Here is a 19,391-nt window from a genome sequence, read left to right on the forward strand (position 1 = left end):
CAGGCTGTGGGTTTGGTTGGGTTTTCACAAGTACGGGGGAAATTGGGTTTTCGTCCAATTCGCCTGCGGTTCTCACCTTAGAAGTCAATGGGATCCAACAGAAGTCTCTCTATCTCATCTTCCAGATCCACAGCCAACACCCAGTTGCCTGGAAAGGTTCCAACCTTTTCCACTCGACAGCTGTGAAAAGGGATTTTTTGGATTAGAGAAGACTTTATTTCTTGATTTCTTAGTTTCTTAGCCCCTGTTCACAGGTATGCAGGAGGCAGTACCCTCTCCACTCCCCTTCCTATTCCAGTTCTGTATTTTTTTTTTTTCATTTTCTTTTTGGTACCAGGGATTGAACCCAGGGGCCTTTAGCCACTGAGTCACATCCCTAGCCATTTTTTATATTTTATTTAGAGACAGGTTCTTGCTGAATTGCTGAGGATGGCTTTGAACTTGGGATCCTCCTACCTCGGCCTCTGGAGCTGCTGGGATTACAAGTACATGCCACTGTGCTCTGAGCCCACGGAGCAAAGCCTCGATTTTATTTCTTTGTGGTGCTGGGGTTGAACCCAGCGAGTGCTACGCCCCCCAGTCAGCAAAGCTGAAATTTTAAAACTTATCATCCAGAAAGAGGTCTCCTTGTTGTCTTTCAATTTGGCTAGTTTAGGATTGTCTTCTTTGGGGGTTACCATTAGCACCTCACCCCCGAGGGTGAGGAATTAGAAAAAATAATAGAATGAAGCCAGAAAAAAAAAATCCAAAGTGGAATAATACACAGAGTTGTCAGAAAGCCCCAGGTCACACCCAAGGGACTTCTACTACAAGAGCACTTCATTTTCAAAAGTGGGAGGTCAGGAGTGTCCCCCAAAGGAGTTTGGAGGGCAATGGATCCAGAAAGCAGATGAAAGGGTGAGTCTTCTTTTATGGTGGCTCTGGTTTCTGAAATTAAGTGTTGCAGGACGACCTGGCAGGGATTCTAACAGATAGCGCCTGGGTTGGAAGCAAAGCGCATGTTTTCAAGCTCTGTCACGGCTGCACCTCCTTATCTCTCCATTGCGCATAATGAGTCTGTAAAGGAACCTCTGCCACTTGCCTCCAAGCTGGAGCTGAGCCAGGTTGCTGGAGGCGCTTCCACCAGCAAGATTTCACCTCCAGCTTTTCACGTTTTCTCTGGTCCCAGTCCTCCGTCCTGCTGCGCCCCCCCCCCAGCAGGACGGAGGACTGGGGGGTAGGGGGGTGGGGGGGTAGAGATGCCCTGGTGTGAGAGAGGGACAGAGCAGGGATGGGAACTGGAGGCCAAGCCTTTTCTTTTCTCAGAGCAAACCTTAAAGCTCTTGTGGTGGTTGTTTTGAGATAATTAGTTTTATCATCTATTTCTAGTTTTAAAAAACCTGCTTACAGGTGTTTCCAGGAACCTAGGATGTGGAAACTCTAATTTCTGGGTGCAGAACTCTGGCACTAGCACTTCTTAAAGGTGCCTAGAGTGAATGATATGCAGAGCTCAAGGGGCGTGGGGGTGGGGCGAAGGGGGGCTCACTGGAGACTACTCACATACCAAAACTTTTGAGGTTTCAGAAAGTTACTTTCTGTCCTCATAGTGCGACTGTCCATCTCGCTTTCTCCTCTTTGCTTCCAAGGTTCCAGGATGGTCTCAAAAAATAGACTGTGCCTGTAGAAGCCAGCTTCTTACCATTCTCCAGGGATTTTCAGTGTCCTCTTGGATCTGCTTCACCCAAGAACACTGCAGGAACCTGGACTAGCCAAGCTGCCAAATGCACAGGGAGAAAGGCAGAGAAACCATGTAGTCTTTGCAAAACTGATGGGGAAACTGAGTCCCATAAAGGCAGAATGATTGCTCAAGATTCCGTAATTAGAATCGGAGTCAGGCCTGGAAACGGGGACAACCTCACTCCCTGTCCAGTGTCTTCCTCGCCTTATCTTACTGGAGTCTCTGCAGAGGTGGATTTTTGTCTTTTATTCAATTAACATTCCTTGAGTTCCCACAGGAGCAAGCAAGCCACCATATGTAGGATATTAATTCTGCCCGTGGTCTCCAGTGTCACTCGGGAGAACTTTTCTAACTGTCCTAACTGTCCTACTGAAGTGTTCCAAAGTGTCATTCTCTATAGGGATGAAGCACAAATACAGCTGTTAGTCTCAACATTTTACTGGGGTTAAAATAATCCTGACAGGAGAGATGCGGATGTCAGTGATATTTCCACTGTTGATCAAGAAAGTGGTTTCTGTCATAATCTCTATGGCCATTTCCATCTGGGTAGGGGACAACCAGCTGTCCTATTCAAAGGGTCTTGTCAATGTCTTTTATAAGGTGTGGTCTAGATCCTGTGTTTTTTGCCATATTATATGAATTCAAAGTCACTTGGCTCCCCTCCCAGTGGACTTCCTGAAAGGCTATAAGAGAGTAGTTTTCCTGGGGTGGAGCACCTCCTGCCCTGCCCCAGGACACCTGGGAAGCCCACAGGTGGGTGGTTGGTGTGTCACTGAAGGGTGGTGGAAACTGGAGAGAGCTGGAAAGCACCGCAGGCCCTGAAGGCTGCAATTGCAGCAGTGGCTGTGAAGAAGACATGTCCCCACCTGTAGGGAGACAGGCAAATTGTCCCCAGAGCCACACAGGCCAAGAGGACCCCTACAGAGGCAGCTTAACACAGAGAGGGGAGAAGAAGAGATCAAGGGAAGCCCTGTTCTCCATATCAGTAGTTTCCAGAGTAGGTATTCATGGATAGGCTTCCACAGGAAAATAAAAAAGACTTGGGGAAATCAAAAACGGTTACCATTTCTTCACCGTTTGTGTGTATGTTCTTCTGAGGTTCTGAACTACACTTCCATCCCTTTTCATTTTGAGAAAGAATCTTTCTAAATTTCCCAGGCTGGCGTCAAACTTGTGATCTTCCTGCCTCAGCCTTCTGAGTCCCTGGGATTACAGGCATGCACCACTGTGCACGGCCAATGCTTTATTCTTTGGAGTGGAGAATTTTTAAAAATATCATTCAGGATTACCACCATTTCATTTTTAAAAAATCCCAATAGCTTCTCTGCTAAAGAAAAAAAAATTCCATCTCAGAAGTTACCAGAATTTCATCCATTGAGCTTTATTTTGAAGTCACTACAACATCCTGGTTTTTCTCATTTGAATGAGGAAGAGCATTAATCACCCTCAGCACAGTCTTGGGGCACCGCCAGCCTAAGCAGGCTCCCTGTCTTACAGAGCAGTGCGCCAGAGTCCAGTGGCTACACACATATCCCTGACCACCTGCCCTGCCCAAGGTCGTCCCTCCTCTCCTAGCTTTGTCTTCTCCGCATTTTCATTTCTGCCCACCTGTAGAGACCCAGAGCTGACACTCCTTCCACCTCTGCTTGCAGATTAAAACGGAGGACCTCAGTGACTCCCTGCAGCAGACCCTCTCCCACCGGCCATGCCACCTGAGCCAAGGACCTGCCATGATGTCTGGGAACCAAATGTCTGGGGTGAGTACCAACCCCTGCCAGGGAATCCTGATTTTTTTCCAGTGGGCTAGTGAATTTAATCCAATCCCTCTACAAAATCTAGACTTCTACACTGGGCACTTTGTGAATCTATTTGGGTCTGAAGAACCCCCTGTAGGCAATGGGAGGACATCTAGGAGGCCTGAGAAAGGGGAGGGTCACCCCTAAATAGTCCATGAAAGGTAAATCCTGGCTAAGAATGTGGAGAGGCAGGTCTCTACCTCTGTGGGACAAAAGGACCCAGTCTTGCCAACATGAAGGACCTAACAGCTATGCTACTGGTGCCTCAGGGCAGTCTGTGGTGACACATACAGCCACAGGAGTTTTCTGTCCCTAGTGGGCCCGCTCTGTCTCCTCCAAGGTTATATGTCAAAGCTAAACTAGGATGGAGTGCTGGTGCGGGAAGAGAGGCGTACTGAGACAGTTACGGTGCAGGTCTTAGCTGGTGTTCCTGAGGCCAGCTCTTTTCTCAATTTGGGTCACCTGGGGAAGAAAGAGCCTCCCTTGTCCCAGAAATTGCGGCATTCCCTCACCCCTTCCTTCAGCAAGGGTTACCAAATCTCTCCACACAGACTTAAGCTCAACCCTGTAGGGGTACCGAGCCCTGGGGTCTGGGTCACAGAAGACTCCCAGATTCCCCAAAGGTTGGGATTGCTATTTCTACCTGAGCTGGTGAGAGAAATCCAGGGTAAATGGACTTTCTGTTGAACCAAATTGGTTTTATTAAGAACTCCATAGCTTGCCCCATCTCCCAACTCCCTCCTCAATAATGTCTAGAAAGACTCAGATATGAAAATGGCTAAAGCATGGCTTTGGGCGTAATCAAGTGACATGTGGTTAAAAAATAAGCAAAAGACACTTGGGATTGCATGCCATTTCTAGGATAAATCTTTCAGACATGGGTAATATCCAACGTTGGCCCTTGGGGCATTTACAGTTGTGAGACACAGTTGACACACAGAAAAATTAAATCATGAGGCCAGAATTAAGAGCATTGCGAGGACTGCGAGGCTGAGCAGGGAAGCGTAACTGCACCTGCTGCATCAGTGGAGTAGCTACTCTGTGCCATGTGCCGGGGCCACGTGGTAGCATGAGACAAGGTCACTGCCTGCAAACTTCAAGTCTGAACACGGAGGGCCTGGGTGGGCCGCAGGCTGAGGGAGCTAGGGTCCCCAAGCTTTTAAATTCTGCTCTGTTTGTGCCTCTTCCCTCCTGCAGGACATGGCTTCTCTCCATCCGCTCCAACAGCTTGTGCTGGTTCCCGGCCACTTGCAGTCTGTTTCCCAGTTCCTGCTTTCTCAGACCCAGCCTGGGCAGCAAGGTGAGAACCTGGGATTTCCGCAAAGCCCGAGTCCGGTCGATCGGGTACTACTGCTGCCTGCTGGGTCCTGGACACAGGGAACTGCTTACCCCTCTAGTGTTCAGATCAGCTTGTCGGAATAGGCTCCTGGCAGTGCCTCTGTAGGTTTAGTGCCTTCCCTACTGCCCCTGCCCAGCCTCTTGCCAGGACTGGCCCACCACCTCAGTTTCATGGAGAGTTGAGACTGAAAGCGCAGGAGTGGTTGGTGGGCAGGGGTACAGGGACGGAGGGGCCCCCTGGGAAGTGCCGCGCAGATACCCAGATACATCCTGATTCCTGGGCAATCTTGCCAGACTGATGCAGACTTTGGCCTCCTGAAGTCTGGCTGGGATTTTATTTGGATGGAGCAGCAGTGCCTCCCACAGGCTGTAGAAGGCTTTTCAGGTTGTCTTTGCGGATATGTAACTCCCAGGGAGCTTCTCTCTGGCCAAGAGCAAACAGACTATGCTCTTAATCATGATAACTAACATTTCTTGAGCACAATGTGCTAAGGGTTCTGCTAAGTGATATTCCTGACTTATTCCTTAGAATAACCTCGTAGGGTAGGCAGTTGCATTATGCCTCTGATGACCTACTGGGAAGTTCCAGAGCAGTCTGAGATCTTTGCTCTTGGCCATCACACTACACTGCTTCTCCCACTCCCGTCTCCACCAACTAGGGCTGAAAATGGTGGAGAAAGTATAAATTCTTGCCAGTTTCATAAATCCCAAGTAGAGGATTTGAAATTCCAGACTCCAAACAAAATGCAAATCTGCCTTCCATCATTAGCACCTGCCCAGACTGTAGTCCCTATACTTAGTGTTTAAGGCATCTCGGAATATCATTAGGGATGAACAGGAACATATTTGAACCTTCAAGTGTTTATTTCAGCTAAACAGCACACATCATAGGAATAGGAAGATAACATAATTCAGTGTTTGCAGAAGACAAGAGAGTGACATGAAAATGTCCCAGACACATAACCAGTGAGTTTGTATATGATGCAAGAAGAGGGGGGAAATTTGAAATTTTGAGTCAGAATAGCTCATTGCTTAAAAAAGAAAATCACTCACTATCTGTGTGTCCTTGGGGAAATTCACTTAACGTCTCAAAACTTCTATTGCCTTCTCCCTAAAAAAGAACGAATACTAAAACACTACTTCCCAAGGTTATTGAGAATTACTTGAAATAATGCAGGTGAGAAGACTTTGTACACTTCACAATGCAATATCAAGTTAGAGTTGCTATTGGTACTAAGTCTCAGTTGCTATTGGTTCCTAATAAGAGCTTTATTGCCTATTTATTTGTTTATTAAGTATAGATAGATAGCTTTATTTATTTTTATGTGGGGCTGAAGATTGGACCCAGTGCCTCATGTGCTAGGCAAGCGCTCTAGCACTGAGCCATAACCTCAGCCCAGCCTAATTATTTTAATAAGGAACAATTATCCCCTGACTTTTCATGACTGAAGAGCATAAAGGTCAACATCAGCAGATGCAGAACATCAATGACCCAAAACAGCCTAGGGACAACAGACACCCCAGGGTGCTTCTTTGGGGTGATTGGGGTGACCTGCCCCCCCATTGTCTGCTTTGCCAGTTTGATAGTCCCACCCCTTCTGTGAGAGTTTGGAATTCCAGTTGCAGGTTTCCCGAGGTTGGGGGTCACCTATCATGGCCACAGACAGGCAGAGCCTTTATGGACATGGAGAAAGAAGGAGAAAGAGGTCCCCAGGCAGTGCCGCAGGTGTTACCTTACCACCCAAGGGAGTGTCCTTCCCCTCTTTCTGCCCTTCCTTTCAACTAAACAGTGTCCTGGTTGGCCGGAAGCCTCTGACCAATGGCTCACTGCCCTTCAGAGCTGCATGGCGCCATCTGCTTGGTCTGACATTCCTGCAGATTTAGCATGGCCTTTTGTAGCCATCCCAGTTACTTCCCCGCAGGAAAAACTGAAATTCTCATCTCCCACTGAGATTCTCAGCCATCGCCCTGCACCCTGCCCTCAGGGTTCCTAGCCCTGCTAGTCAGATCCCAGCCTAGATTGGGTTGACCCTCCTTAGCCTTTGTGCTTCTCCAGGCAGGCAGACAAGCGGAAGGACTGGTTTGGGGACTGCTGTTTACATCTCTGTTTATCCCTGTGTCTGGTTTGCCTCCGCCTGTATGTGGCAATACCTGGCAGTGCCTATGGGGGCCTCTCCACAGGGCTCCAGGAGGGTCTAGAGACTTGATCAGTAGCAGGTGGGGGGACAGTACTCCTTGGTTCCAGGGTTGAGCGTGTCCTTCAGATGGCCTGGTATTTATTGTTTCTTCCTTTATCTGTCCCCCCTTTACAGGTCTGCAGCCAAATCTTCTCCCCTTTCCACAACAGAACAGCCTCATCCTCCCACAGACGGGGCCTGGCCTTGCATCCCAGGTAAACACCACATTCCTCCTGTTTACTCTCGGAATGTCTTAGCTCTAGGCAGAGTTCAGCTCCTTGGGGTTTCCCTATTTCTTTACTAGGGTACTTACTCCTCTGGGAAAAGGAATCAGCCAGGCCACTGCAGCATAGAGAAATCCAAGGTGCGGTTAGGGGAGATGGTTTTCTCATGGTCACTATAGTGAGGCTAGAATGAGAACCCAGGGGTTCCAACTCCCACTCTAACCTGCAGCGTGTTGCAGGCCCTAGTAGCTCTCCTCTGAAGACCAGGAGTCATCTAGCTCCCCAGGTATGGCAAGGTGACCACCATGTCTTCCTGGGTGCTCTCAAGCCCCAAAAAGTAGAGTTGAGTACCGTAGGCCTGATGTCCTGGACTACAAAGCCCATGTCTCTCACCTCAGGCCCACTGTTCCAGACTGTGTCCTGCAGTGGGCACAGGTCTGGGTTTAGGAGAGAGGCCATTTGCAGAGCTACCATGGTTCCACACAGTGCCTGTTTGCCACTTAGGGAAAAAAAGATGCCTCTTTATCTGGCCAGCTGCAGCTTCGTGCCAGGTGTGTGGCTTGGCAACAGCAGCAGTGGCTCTATCTACTCCCTCATCTGGGCGCTCCTAGAAGTGGCAGGACTTGTCTCTCTACAGATGGATGGGATGGTTGGAAGTGACTGCAGACACGTACAGTGTCCTTTCTCTGTGCTAAGATCCCCATGGCTTCTTAAGGGCCCCAGCTTTGCGGAGGGCTAGTGGAGGAGTGGAAGCAGGAGACGCCACCTAGTGGTTAAAAGAAATGGTGACACCAGAATGGTGAACTGCACCTTACCTCCTCCTCCTGGCTGCTTCCAGAGTCTCATGGTCATAGACTTGGATCTGGAAGAGGACCTAGTGAGAATTCAAGATAAATTCTCTCATCTTCTAACATTTGATCATGAAGAAACTGGTTGCAGAGAAACCATTTAGAAGATTATTGAGATCGTGGTAGTTGATGTGGGATGGTGCACCTGCAGTCCCAGGGCTACTTGGGATGCTGGGGCAAGAGGTTCACTTGAACCCAGAAGTTCAAAGACAGCCTGGGCAACATCTCAAAAAAAAAAAAAAAAAAAAGAAGAAGAAGAAGAAGAAGATTGTTCTGGAGGGTAATAAGGGATTATCTTAGAGTTATGGTAATAAGAATAGAGAGAAGGAATGGGTAAGAAGATGTTTGAGAAGTCGAATCTATGCAATTTGATAACTAATTTTTAAAATTGTTGTACCGGAGGTTAAACCCAGGGGCACTTAACCACTGAGCAACATCCCCAGCCCTTTTTTGTATTTTATTTAAAGACAGGCTCTTATTGAGTTGCTTAGGGTCTCACTAAGTTGCTAAGACTGGCTTTGAACTTGTGATCCTCCTGCCTCAGCCTCCTGAGCTGCTGGGATTACAGGCATTCACTGACCAGCTTGGTAACTGATGTGGTGTGAAGGGGATGGGGGAGGAAAGTGGTCTAGCAGAGAACTCAATAAGTATTTGTCAAATGAAAGAACAAATAATGAAAAGAAAGGTTCAAAGAAGACTGAGACTTTGCCTTGAAGGTCCAGTGTATGCCACCTCCCTGCCCATCCTCTCCCTGCAAAACAGGGACCACTCCATGATGGTTTTCAATCCATTCTGTTTAAAAGACTTTTCTTGGGGAAAAGAGTCCTTAACTTGCCTCTGGTTCTTTTCTCCTCTTCACTATAAGGATGCCCACCTGACTGGTAACCCTGAATATCTTTGGGAGAGAGGAGTTAGCTCAGTTTTGGAAAAGAGAATACCGGGAAGCAGAGAGAAAATGGATTTAGCCCGAGTTGTCCACATGGGCAGTAGCCTCTGAGCTGACACAGTGCCTGGCCCCCTAGATGTGGATTGCACTCATCTTTGTGGAATCAGAGTTATTTCAAGATTGGATTTCTGACCCTCGAACAGGCAGATTTAATAGTACATTTCCCTCCAAAAACAGATTAAAGAAAGTATTTCCTGGGGGCTGGAGTTGTGGCTCAGTGGTAGATCGCTTGCCTAGCATGTGTGAGGCACAGGATTCGGTCCTCAGCACAGCATAAAAATATATAAATAAAGTAGAGGTATTGTGTCTGTCTACAACTAAAAAATATATATTTTAAAAAAGTATTTCCTGACAACCACGAATGAGATCAAGGCACATTTCGATTGCACTGATAAATATACCTTTGATTAAAATCAAAACACTCTTACAAGAGAAAATGGTGGTGTAGAAAGTAAAGTAGGGCTCATGGAGTTTGAGACCATGTGGAAGTTCTGTTAAAGCCATGAGTTCCCGATATCCTCTGTTATCTTCAGTTGGTGCCTGTTGGACACCTCATGTTACCTTGCATATGGAAAAACACAGACAAGGTAAACACCTTTTTTCTTGTCCCATTCTGAGATTTGTTTTTGGAATCTCTGTAAACAACCTTGCAATCTCCTTTTATGGTGGAAAACTGAAAGGAGGAAATAACCTGCTCAAACAGTGAGTCATGGACCAAAACCCAGAAAGCCACCTCCCTATCCTGAACTCCTGTGGTTTCTGCCCCAGGTAGCCCAGTTATTTGCTATATCATTATAGAAACTCCATGTTCCACTTCCACACCATTACTAATACAGGACTAAATGTATCCAAGCCATCCTCTAGTGGGACCTGTTAGTAACAAACTCCACAGAGAATGTTCTTCAGCCTGTTGAAATCTTTGTGGACCTGCTTGGTATGTGTTCCCCTACCAGGCAGTTGGGCGCCCTGGGCTGCCAGGATCCTCTTTAGAACCCCATCTGGAAGCATCACAGCATCTCCCAGTGCCTAAGCATCTACCCAACTCTGGAGGGGCAGATGAGCCTAGTGACCTCGAGGAGCTGGAAAAGTTTGCCAAGACCTTCAAGCAGAGGCGCATTAAGCTGGGCTTCACACAGGTTTGGTTTGGGGGTAGGAGATGGAAAGAGTGAAGTCGAGAGAGGGGGAATGGGGCTTCCCAAGTGCAGGATTCAAGAGCTACCTGAGGCTCCATGTGTTTGGAACAAGCCCTTCATGTCCCTGAGCTCCCCGAGAAGAGAGCACAGTTATCAGTAGCGGGGCAACCGAGGACATTGCTGGTTGGGGAGGAGAGGAAGGAAGGCCCGGAAAGGACTCAGTCTATTCCGAGTCTAAGGACATATGTTCCTCTACCAGGCAGTGGGAAAAGACTTAGAAAGGAGCTGAAGTCATGGGTGGGTACTGATGGTGTTGCTGGATGTGTGATGGGGCCAGTGTGGTGGGCATGCAGGCAACAGGAGCCTGTCCATCACACCCTCCCTCTCGGTCCCCTGTGCAGGGCGATGTAGGCTTGGCGATGGGAAAGCTGTATGGCAACGACTTCAGCCAGACCACCATCTCACGGTTCGAGGCCCTCAACCTGAGCTTCAAGAACATGTGCAAGCTCAAGCCGCTACTAGAGAAGTGGCTGAATGATGCAGGTAGGCCTGGAAGAGGGGACGTGGAGGGGGACCTAGACGGGGGCCTTAGGAATCATTCCAGTGATATGTGTATGTGCGGGGCTTTAGAGGTTGCAGAAATAGCACCCCTTTCTCCTCCTCCTGATTCTAGAATGAATTGAGAAATAAGACTTAGGAGACAGGCAAGTAGAGATGACAGGATCAGCTTCATTACTGAGAAAGCTCTTTGTGGGACATGACTTTAGGTCTGTAGCCATGAAGATATGCTCCCAGGTCATTCCACTTCTTACCCTAGAACCACCCAGCCTAGACCTTAGGAATCTCCCTGGAGGTAAATCTGGGTCTGCAGGGCAGATGCACTTACCCAGATTGCTCTCTAGAGTAGATCTAGAGAGATAGGACAGTCAGGCTTCAAGAGACTCAGTGGGATGGGGAGACCACAGCACAGCACAAGGTCTTCCCTAGACACTTCTGGAGTAGGATTTAGGGGACAGGCAGCAATTGCCATCTAGACTGGCCAAGTATGCAGGAGGATCCGTGAGGATCAGTCTTTCTGAGAGGTCAAGGTTGTAAGCCAAGGGGCCAGGTGTTTGGGACAATGCCAGAAGAGTTTGGTGTCAGGGTGAGCATAAGACAGGGTTTCTCATATGGACATTTGTGGCCTATTGTTGTGGGGACTGGCCTATACATTGCAGAATAGTTAACAGCCACCTGCCCTGGGTTGAGACACCTCAAAATGTCTCCAGACACTGCCAAGTGTCCCCAGGGGAGTGGTGGTGCAGTGGCCCCTATTTGAGAACCCCTGGTCTAGGTGAAGAGGGCAGACAGGGCAGGGTGGATAGCCAGAGTGGGTATGTGACCCTTGTTGAAGTCCCTCCATGCAGAAGCTTGGGAGGGAGCAAGGAAGTCCTGCCCCATCAGGCCGGCCCTGAGACAACTTCTACTGAAGCACTGAAGTAGAAGAAATGATCAGAGGTGCTGGGTGTAGTGGCACACACCTGTAATCCCAGCTAATTGGGAGGCTGAAGCAGGAGGATCATAAGTTGAAGGCCAGCCTAGACAACTTAGCAAGACCCTGGCTCAAAATAAAAAGGGATGGGGATATAGCTCAGTGGCAGAGTGAACCTGATTTCAAGCCCCAGTACCAAAATGAATAAATAAATAAATAAGAGAGAGAGAAGAAGAAAAGAAATGACTAGAGGGCCCGAGAATCTTTGAGAAAGGGCCTATGGATCATTGCAGAGTGACCCCGACTGATGCTTCAGTCCTTCCTAAGGCATAACCCTCCTGCCCAGTTACAGCCTTAGCTTCAGCACTCTTGCTGACCAACAAATGGCTTCACTACAAACATTCTGCCACCAAGTACCAGTGTCTTTGGCTCAGAATGCCATTTTACTTGGTGTTCACATCCAGACATATCTCTAAGAAACAAAGTCGCCAGTGTTACTTGGAGCTCTGCCCGTGCCCACTCACACCCACACATGCCGCTCATGTCCGGACTTCCCTGAACCATGACCGCAAACACTGGAGACTGTGGTGAGAGGCAGGAGGACCTTTGCCCAGAGCAACGAGAAGAAGCAGGATCTTGGTCTGTTCTGGGTCCCCTGTTGCGGGAGGGGGCCCGTCCTGAAAGAGCTACTGCAGAACCCACTGGGAAGGGCTGTAGGACCTCGAGTCCACCGTGGCAGGGCCTGACCCCCTGTGCATCCCCTTCTCTGAGCTTCTCTTGCTCTTGTGCCTCCCTCAGAGTCCTCTCCGTCAGACCCCTCAGTGAGCGCACCTAACTCCTACCCCACCCTCAGTGAAGTGTTTGGCAGGAAGAGGAAGAAACGGACCAGCATCGAGACCAACATCCGCCTGACTCTGGAGAAGAGATTTCAAGATGTGAGCAGCCCCCTCTGTGAGAATGGGTGGGCCGACCTGCTCAGGTGGACAAGGAGGCACCACAGGGCTGGGAAGCTGGGCCCTGGGCACCAGCTCTTTCCCCAGCACACCTGTCACATCACCTTCTGTCTCCAAGTGCCCTGGGATTTGAGTGGAAGGCTGCCCTTCACCTAGGGTTCCAGAAGCATCTCCCCACCACTGAACCTTTGTGTTCTGGCATTTATTTGGAATCCGTTGTCCCTCTCACTAGGAGGAATATAGAGACCCAGGAGATTGTGTCCAATCAGGGTAAAGGTAAAAAATCAGGGTGTCCTATATAAACTCCATCTTTTTAAAGATAAATTTTGCATTTTTCAAATTAGAAAGATAATAAAGTTTCATCCTAAACAATTTGGAAAATACAGGGAAAGAAATAGAAAGAAAAAAATGTACCCTCCAGTGCTATCTGAATACATGTTCTTCTATTCCCTTTTCCTGTGCACATTTAAGTGCTTGTGACCATATTGTGCACTTGTTATCATATTATATGTTTTTATGAACTTTTGTGACAAAAGCATGTGGAAGCTATGGACCCCACCGGGAGCCAGGGAACAGAAGCCCAAGAGCTTCCAGCCAGGATCTCTCAGATTCCAGCCTCCAGAGCCATGCTTGGTACCACCCACCTCTGAGGCCCAGGCTCTCACCCAAACTTATAGGCCTGAGCCTGAGATTGCCACCCCACTAGCAGATCCCCCAGTGCATTTGACTCAGGGACTTGATGGTTGCATACTGCTGGCAGGATTCCCAAAGCTGGCATTCCCTTCTCAGAACAGGACAGTATAGGGTGGTTGCAGAAGTGTGGAGAGAGGGGCTCAACCACAGACTGGAGCTGGGTTGATGGCACATGCCTATAATCCCTGCTGCATGGGAGGCTGAGACAGGAGGATCACAAGTTCAAAGCCAAGTCTCAGCAACTTAATGAGGCCCTAAACAACTTAGCAAGACCCTGTCTCTAAATAAAATATTTATAGGGCTGGGAATGTGGTTCAGTGGTTGAGTGCCTCTGGGTCTGGGTTCAATTCCCAGCACCAAAACATAAAAATAGACCTGGGTGGCAGGGCCTGAATGAGGCATGATGACCTCATATTCTTGCACAGCTACCCTGAAGACGTGACAAGGGCACGAGTTTTAGCATCCTCCTCTCCTTGTAAGAGATGACAAGAGGAAGGATATCAGGTTCTGAGAAAGCACGGGTTCTGGGGATTCTGCTCCCCACCCCACGTAGCTCACCCTGGACCTCTGTCCTCAGAGCTGCTCCTGAGGGAAGGAGCGAGAGCCGAGACCTGCTGTTATGGAGCCTGTACTCTGTCAGTTCTTTGCTTGGCAATTTACACACATTTTCTCATTTAATCCTCACCGTAACCCTCCATGATGGGCACTATTGTTCTTATTTCATAGATAAGACTGAAGCTCAGATAGGGTAATAAAGTTTCCCAAAGACACACAGTGTGTAGTGATTAAGAGGATCCCATCCTAGAACTGACTCTAAAGCTTCTGATCCATATATTGTCCAATCCTGCTTCTTTGGAACATCTATCCCTCATTCCTGATTTTTGATCCTGTTCCCTTCTGCTGATCACATTCTGTCCCTTCATCCCTGTAGAACCCTAAACCCAGTTCAGAAGAGATCTCCATGATTGCAGAGCAGCTGTCCATGGAGAAGGAGGTGGTGAGGGTCTGGTTCTGCAACCGACGCCAGAAGGAGAAGCGAATCAACTGCCCTGTGGCCACACCCATGAAGTCACCTGTCTACAGCTCCCGGATGGTAAGTGGCCAGGAACCAAGTGCCTGCCAGGTACTTATGGGCAGTGCAGAGGGATGGGGGCGCGACACAGAGTCACCTGCACCCTGGGAAGGTGGTGGTTAGTGGGGCGCAGGATATGCAGCACATAAATAAGCAAGGAGATGCTGAGTGTAATACATAACATAAAGAAGACCGGAAGGGCAATGGGGTGTAAAGTGATGGGTGGGAGGATTTTTAAGAGTGAGATTAGCGAGGACCTCTTTGTTAAGGTAGCATTTGAGCAGAACTCTAAGTGTTGCTAGGAAATGAAATACGTGGATATCTGGGGGAAAGAGGGACCCAGGCAGAGGGCCAAGAAGTAAAAGATGCTGCATGTTCCAGGAGCAGCAAGGAAGCCATTGTACCTGGGGCAGAGCAAGGGGAGGAAGGAAGGAGAAGTAGCGGGGAGCAGACTCCCCCAGGGTCTCGGAGTTCACCAAAGGACCTGAGATTCTAGTTTCAGTAGAGCGAGAGATGGTTGGAGAGTCCCACAGGGAAGTCTGAGCGGGTTGACATGGGCTTCTGCGTGGAGAGTGACCTGGGTGGAGACGAGGAGAATTATGGTCATCAGCCTGAGAGCGGTGGAGGCTTGGCTGGGGTGGTAGTCATGGATGGTAGCCATGGTGACGGGGGTGAGACATGGTAGGACTTTGCATAAACTTCAGCTGTGGAGCCAACAGGATGTGCCAATGACTCAGTAGGGACTGTGAGGAAAGGAGCAAAGGTGACTTTAAAGGTTTTGGAAACTGCGCAGCTGGTTGGGAGGCCCCATCAGCTTTAGAGATGAAGATGGCAGGAAAAGCAGGCTTGAGGGACAAAAGAACTTGAGAATTTGGGGCGGTTTTATTAAGTTGGACATGCTACTAGGCATCCAAGAGGAACTGGGGAGTTAAGTCTGTGACTCTGGTGTCCAAGGGAAAAGTCAGGGTGGGAATAATTTGGAGTTCCAGGAATATATGTGGAAATTTGGGGGATAGGGGAACACGGGACCTGGATGGCAGGGGAGAAGATTTTCTCCCCTATCTCTGGGACGGTGATGGTTGAAGGTCAAGAAAGTTGAAATGATGATGTCCTTGGGTCTTCTAGCACCTACTGTGGTTGAAATTCAGCCTTGTTGGACCACTCCTCAGTATTTATCCTAAAAAATTAAAATCAGCACACTATAGTGATACCTGCACACCCATGTTTAGAGCAGCACGGTTCACAGTAGCCAAACCGTGGAACCAGCTAGTGTCCATCAATAGATGAATGGATAAAGAAAATGTGGTAGACCTATATAATGGAGTTTTATTCAACCATAAAGAAGAATGAAATTATGTCATTTGAGGAAAATGGATGGAACTCGACAACATTGTTAAGGGAAGTAAGCCAACTCAGAATGTCAAGAGTTATATGTTTTATCTCATGTGGAAGCTAGAGAGGAAAAAGGAAAAGAAATGTGGGAAAGGATCTCATGAAAATAGAAGGGCCATCAGTAGAGGAAAGGGACCAAGGAGAGGGAAGATGGAGGAAAAGGGGAAATACTGGGGAATGATGTCGGCCAAATTATGTTGTTACATGGTGTTATATGTATGGCTATGTAACAACAAATTCCACCATCATATATAATTATAATGCACCAATAATCAAAATTGAAAAAAAATCAGCCTTATCAGGGTGAGACACAGCAATTTCATAAAAATTATATCACTATTGAGTTTTCACCAAACATCTGTTGACCACCTACTGGTCTTTGTGCTGAGAGCTGGTATCTTTTTCTAACCATGAAAAGATAAATACCGTTTGTTCCCTGTCCCAGAGGACCTCGCTGCCTAGCAGAGGAGGCAGACAGATAAACAAACGACGAACAACAACATGATCATTTCTCTAGCACTTACTAACAGACCTTGGGAGGTGACGGTTAGGGACACTTCTCCAAGGAGATCATTAATACCTGAGCTCAGTCTAAAAGGGCAGGAAGGAATGAGAGGCGGGGAAGTGTGAGGCGGAGCTCTCCTCAGAGAGCAGGAGAGCAGCCACGTGGAGCAGATCATATGGCTCATTCACCCAACTGCGAATAGTTCCAAGAGGAGGAGCCTTGAGAGACAAGGCTGGGTTGATATTGAAGGATGGTGTGTGGACTTAAATGAAGGTTTGCTGGGAGGCTGAGGCAGGAGGATTGTGAGTTCAAAGCCAGCCTCAGCAACTAAGTGAGGCCCTAAGCAACTCAGGAAGACCCTGTCTCTAAACAAAATACAAAATAGGGGCTTAGGATGTAGTTCAATGGTTGAGTGCCCCTGAATTCAATTCCTGGTATAAAAAAAAAAAAAAGAAAAAGAAAAAAGGAAAAAAGAAGTGAAGGTTTGGGAGAATCATTGAAGAATTTCAAGCAGGGCATTGGCTCCGAGTGATGGCTCTGACTGCAGGATAAAGGGTGGCTTGAGGGATATAATATGCACTGTAGAGAGAACAGACAGGATGTGAGCACATTTATCCAACAGAGGAGAAATGAGGGTGAAGCAAGCCATGGTACAAAAGAGATTCGAATGAGAAGCCGAAGGTTGTGGTTAATAAATCAAAAGCTGGCTGGGAGCAGGAAGGGTGAGGAGGGACAGAGAAACTTTTGAGGAGACTCTGAGCATTCAGGCTGGGCTGGGGCAGGGGTAGACAGCAGCGCCCTGTAGGAAACTGGACAGTGGAGAGGAGTTGGTTTGGGAGTGAGGAAAAGTGATGGTTTAGCTTTGTACATCATGATGATCTAAGCAAGAATGTCCCTGGGCACTGGAATGATGGGTCTGGAGGTCAGAAGAGAAGCCGGGATGGAGACCTGGACAGGGCAGTCACAAGCACACGGGCCAAGCTTGAAATCCTGGGAGAGAAGATGTTTCCCTGTGAAGCTTGTATGGAGGGAGTAAAGAGGAAGGTCCACACTCCAACCCCGAGTACCCCCAGCAGAGGAGGAGGACCAGGGACAGAAACTGAGAAGCAAGAGCCAGAAAAGTTCAAGAAATTGCAAGCAGGTGGTGTGAGAGGTGTGGGCAGGGGTGAGCCTGTAGGCGAGTCACAGGAACACACGAGAAAGTCACTTAAATCAGAATGGGGTCCTGGAGAGTAGATCCCCTCATATGCTTGAAGAAGAGATTAGGAATTAGTAAGAACTGCACACAAGAGGAAGGAGCAGCTTTCGAGAAGCCCTGCAGTTATAAAACAGCATGACGCCTTTGGGGAATCACACATATTTCAGTCTGGCTCCAACCAAGGGTTTGCGATTAAAAATTAGAAAGGTTGATGAGGGCTGGAAAATGATGTGTCATGGATTCTGCGTTACCCTGAAAGCCACAAGGAACCGCTGAATATTTTAAGTTGGAAATAACATGGTAGCCATTCATCATTGCTTCTTCAAGTATTCACTGCATGCTTGGTACTAGGGATACCATGGTGTACAACATACATGTGATTCCTGCTTACAGAAAACACACTGAATAAATGCTGTTGTGATGGGTGCCAAAAAGGATGTGCAGGTGTTTAAGGACTCACCTCCTCCAGGGTGTCAAAGGCTTCCTTGAGAAAAGATGTTTAAACCGACCTCATAAAAAAGAATGGCACTATTGATATGAATGGGGAAAAGTGTCTGAGTTGGGGGGTTTAGGCAGGAGCAACCATCGGAAAGAACATTTTAGGCAGAGGAGAGAGTATATGCAAAGGCCCTGAGTCAGGCAGGGATGGGGAGAAGAGGAATCATAAAGATTGGGATTGGGGGAGCCCAGGAGCAAAACAGAGTGTGAATGAGGAGGCTGGAGTGGGAGGCAGGGGTGGGCATTTGTAGGGCATTGGAGGCCATGTTAAGGAACTTGGTCCATGCCATAAGAGCTTTGGGATCTTTGAAGATGGGGCTTTGGTTAGAAAATGTAGGAGGCAGGTCTCACAGTGGTTCATTTCCACCCAGGACACCAACATGGGAGGAAGGGTGAGTGAGCTTCATTTGTTATTGTCATTCCCTGATCACATTTTTTGAGGATCTGCAACTCCCAGGCCTGGGTGAAGGTACTAGTGATACAGCAGAGAACTGCACAGGCATTGCCCTGCTCTCCGAGGCCTGCAGCCACAGGGGACAAGCACATGATAACACACACACATGTGATGTCATTCTCTTTTTCCCCTGTCTTCACAAGACAAGGACATGGTTTCTTCTGCTTCTGATATGAAATGATCTCCAAAATATATAGTTAATTTAGAAAAAGGAAAAAGACAAAATGGTGCATACCAGTGTGGGCATAATTTTGGTTACCATATTTATAAACAATAAAAAAGGGGCCAGGTGCAGTGCTACACACTATCACCCCAGCTACTCAGGAGACTGAGATAGGAGTACTGAAAGTTCAAGGTCAGCCTAGGCAATGTAGTGAGGCCCTGTTTCAAAATAAAAGGGCCAGGATATATCTCAGGGGTAGGGTGCATGTGTACATGAGACCCTGGGTTCAATCCCCAGTACAGAAAAAGGGGAGGGCAACATATATATGTCTGTATGTTTGCAGATGCACAGCCTGGTTTCAGAAGGAGACAGGAGCTGGGAGCGGATCACAGTGACTAAAAACATTATTATTTATTTGAAAACAACAACAAATTTCTCAGGTGTGGCAGCAAGGAGGGAGATTACTGATTATATCTCTCAGCACTGGGCCACCCCTCCCAAACTGTGCCCCAGCCTGTCTCCACCCTCCTCAGATCCCCAGCCTACTGAGGAGGCTCATTGTAAAAGGAAAGGTAAATGCAAGAGGCAAGAACCATTGCTGATTAATTAGGAAATGAGAACATGCTGCATCCTGTTAGGACAGGCTGTTCCAAACCGAGGAGGGGAGGAGTATCACATCACAGGCCCCTGGCAGAACTGTCTGTCAATATCCGTTGAAAACTCTGGTTAGAGCTCCTGTGTCAGCTTGAGAAGGAGCGGGGAGTGAAAGCATGCAGATTTCAGCTCAGAAGACGAGTTGAAAACCATCTATAG

General features: G+C 48.0%; 1 protein-coding gene across 1 annotated transcript in view; it reads left to right on the forward strand.

Moving 5' to 3' along the window:
* Pou2f3 (POU class 2 homeobox 3) overlaps positions 1–19,391 on the forward strand; it is an 81,508-nt gene that overhangs the window by 57,045 nt on the left and 5,072 nt on the right. The window contains exons 4-10 of the mRNA XM_040285378.2: positions 3,370–3,474; positions 4,711–4,813; positions 7,164–7,243; positions 10,000–10,182; positions 10,581–10,722; positions 12,449–12,585; positions 14,228–14,389. Coding sequence (XP_040141312.1) covers positions 3,370–3,474; positions 4,711–4,813; positions 7,164–7,243; positions 10,000–10,182; positions 10,581–10,722; positions 12,449–12,585; positions 14,228–14,389 — 912 coding nt within the window. The remainder of the gene's footprint in view (positions 1–3,369; positions 3,475–4,710; positions 4,814–7,163; positions 7,244–9,999; positions 10,183–10,580; positions 10,723–12,448; positions 12,586–14,227; positions 14,390–19,391) is intronic.

Source organism: Ictidomys tridecemlineatus, chromosome 4, assembly GCF_052094955.1.
Source record: "Ictidomys tridecemlineatus isolate mIctTri1 chromosome 4, mIctTri1.hap1, whole genome shotgun sequence".
NCBI lineage: Eukaryota > Metazoa > Chordata > Mammalia > Rodentia > Sciuridae > Ictidomys > Ictidomys tridecemlineatus.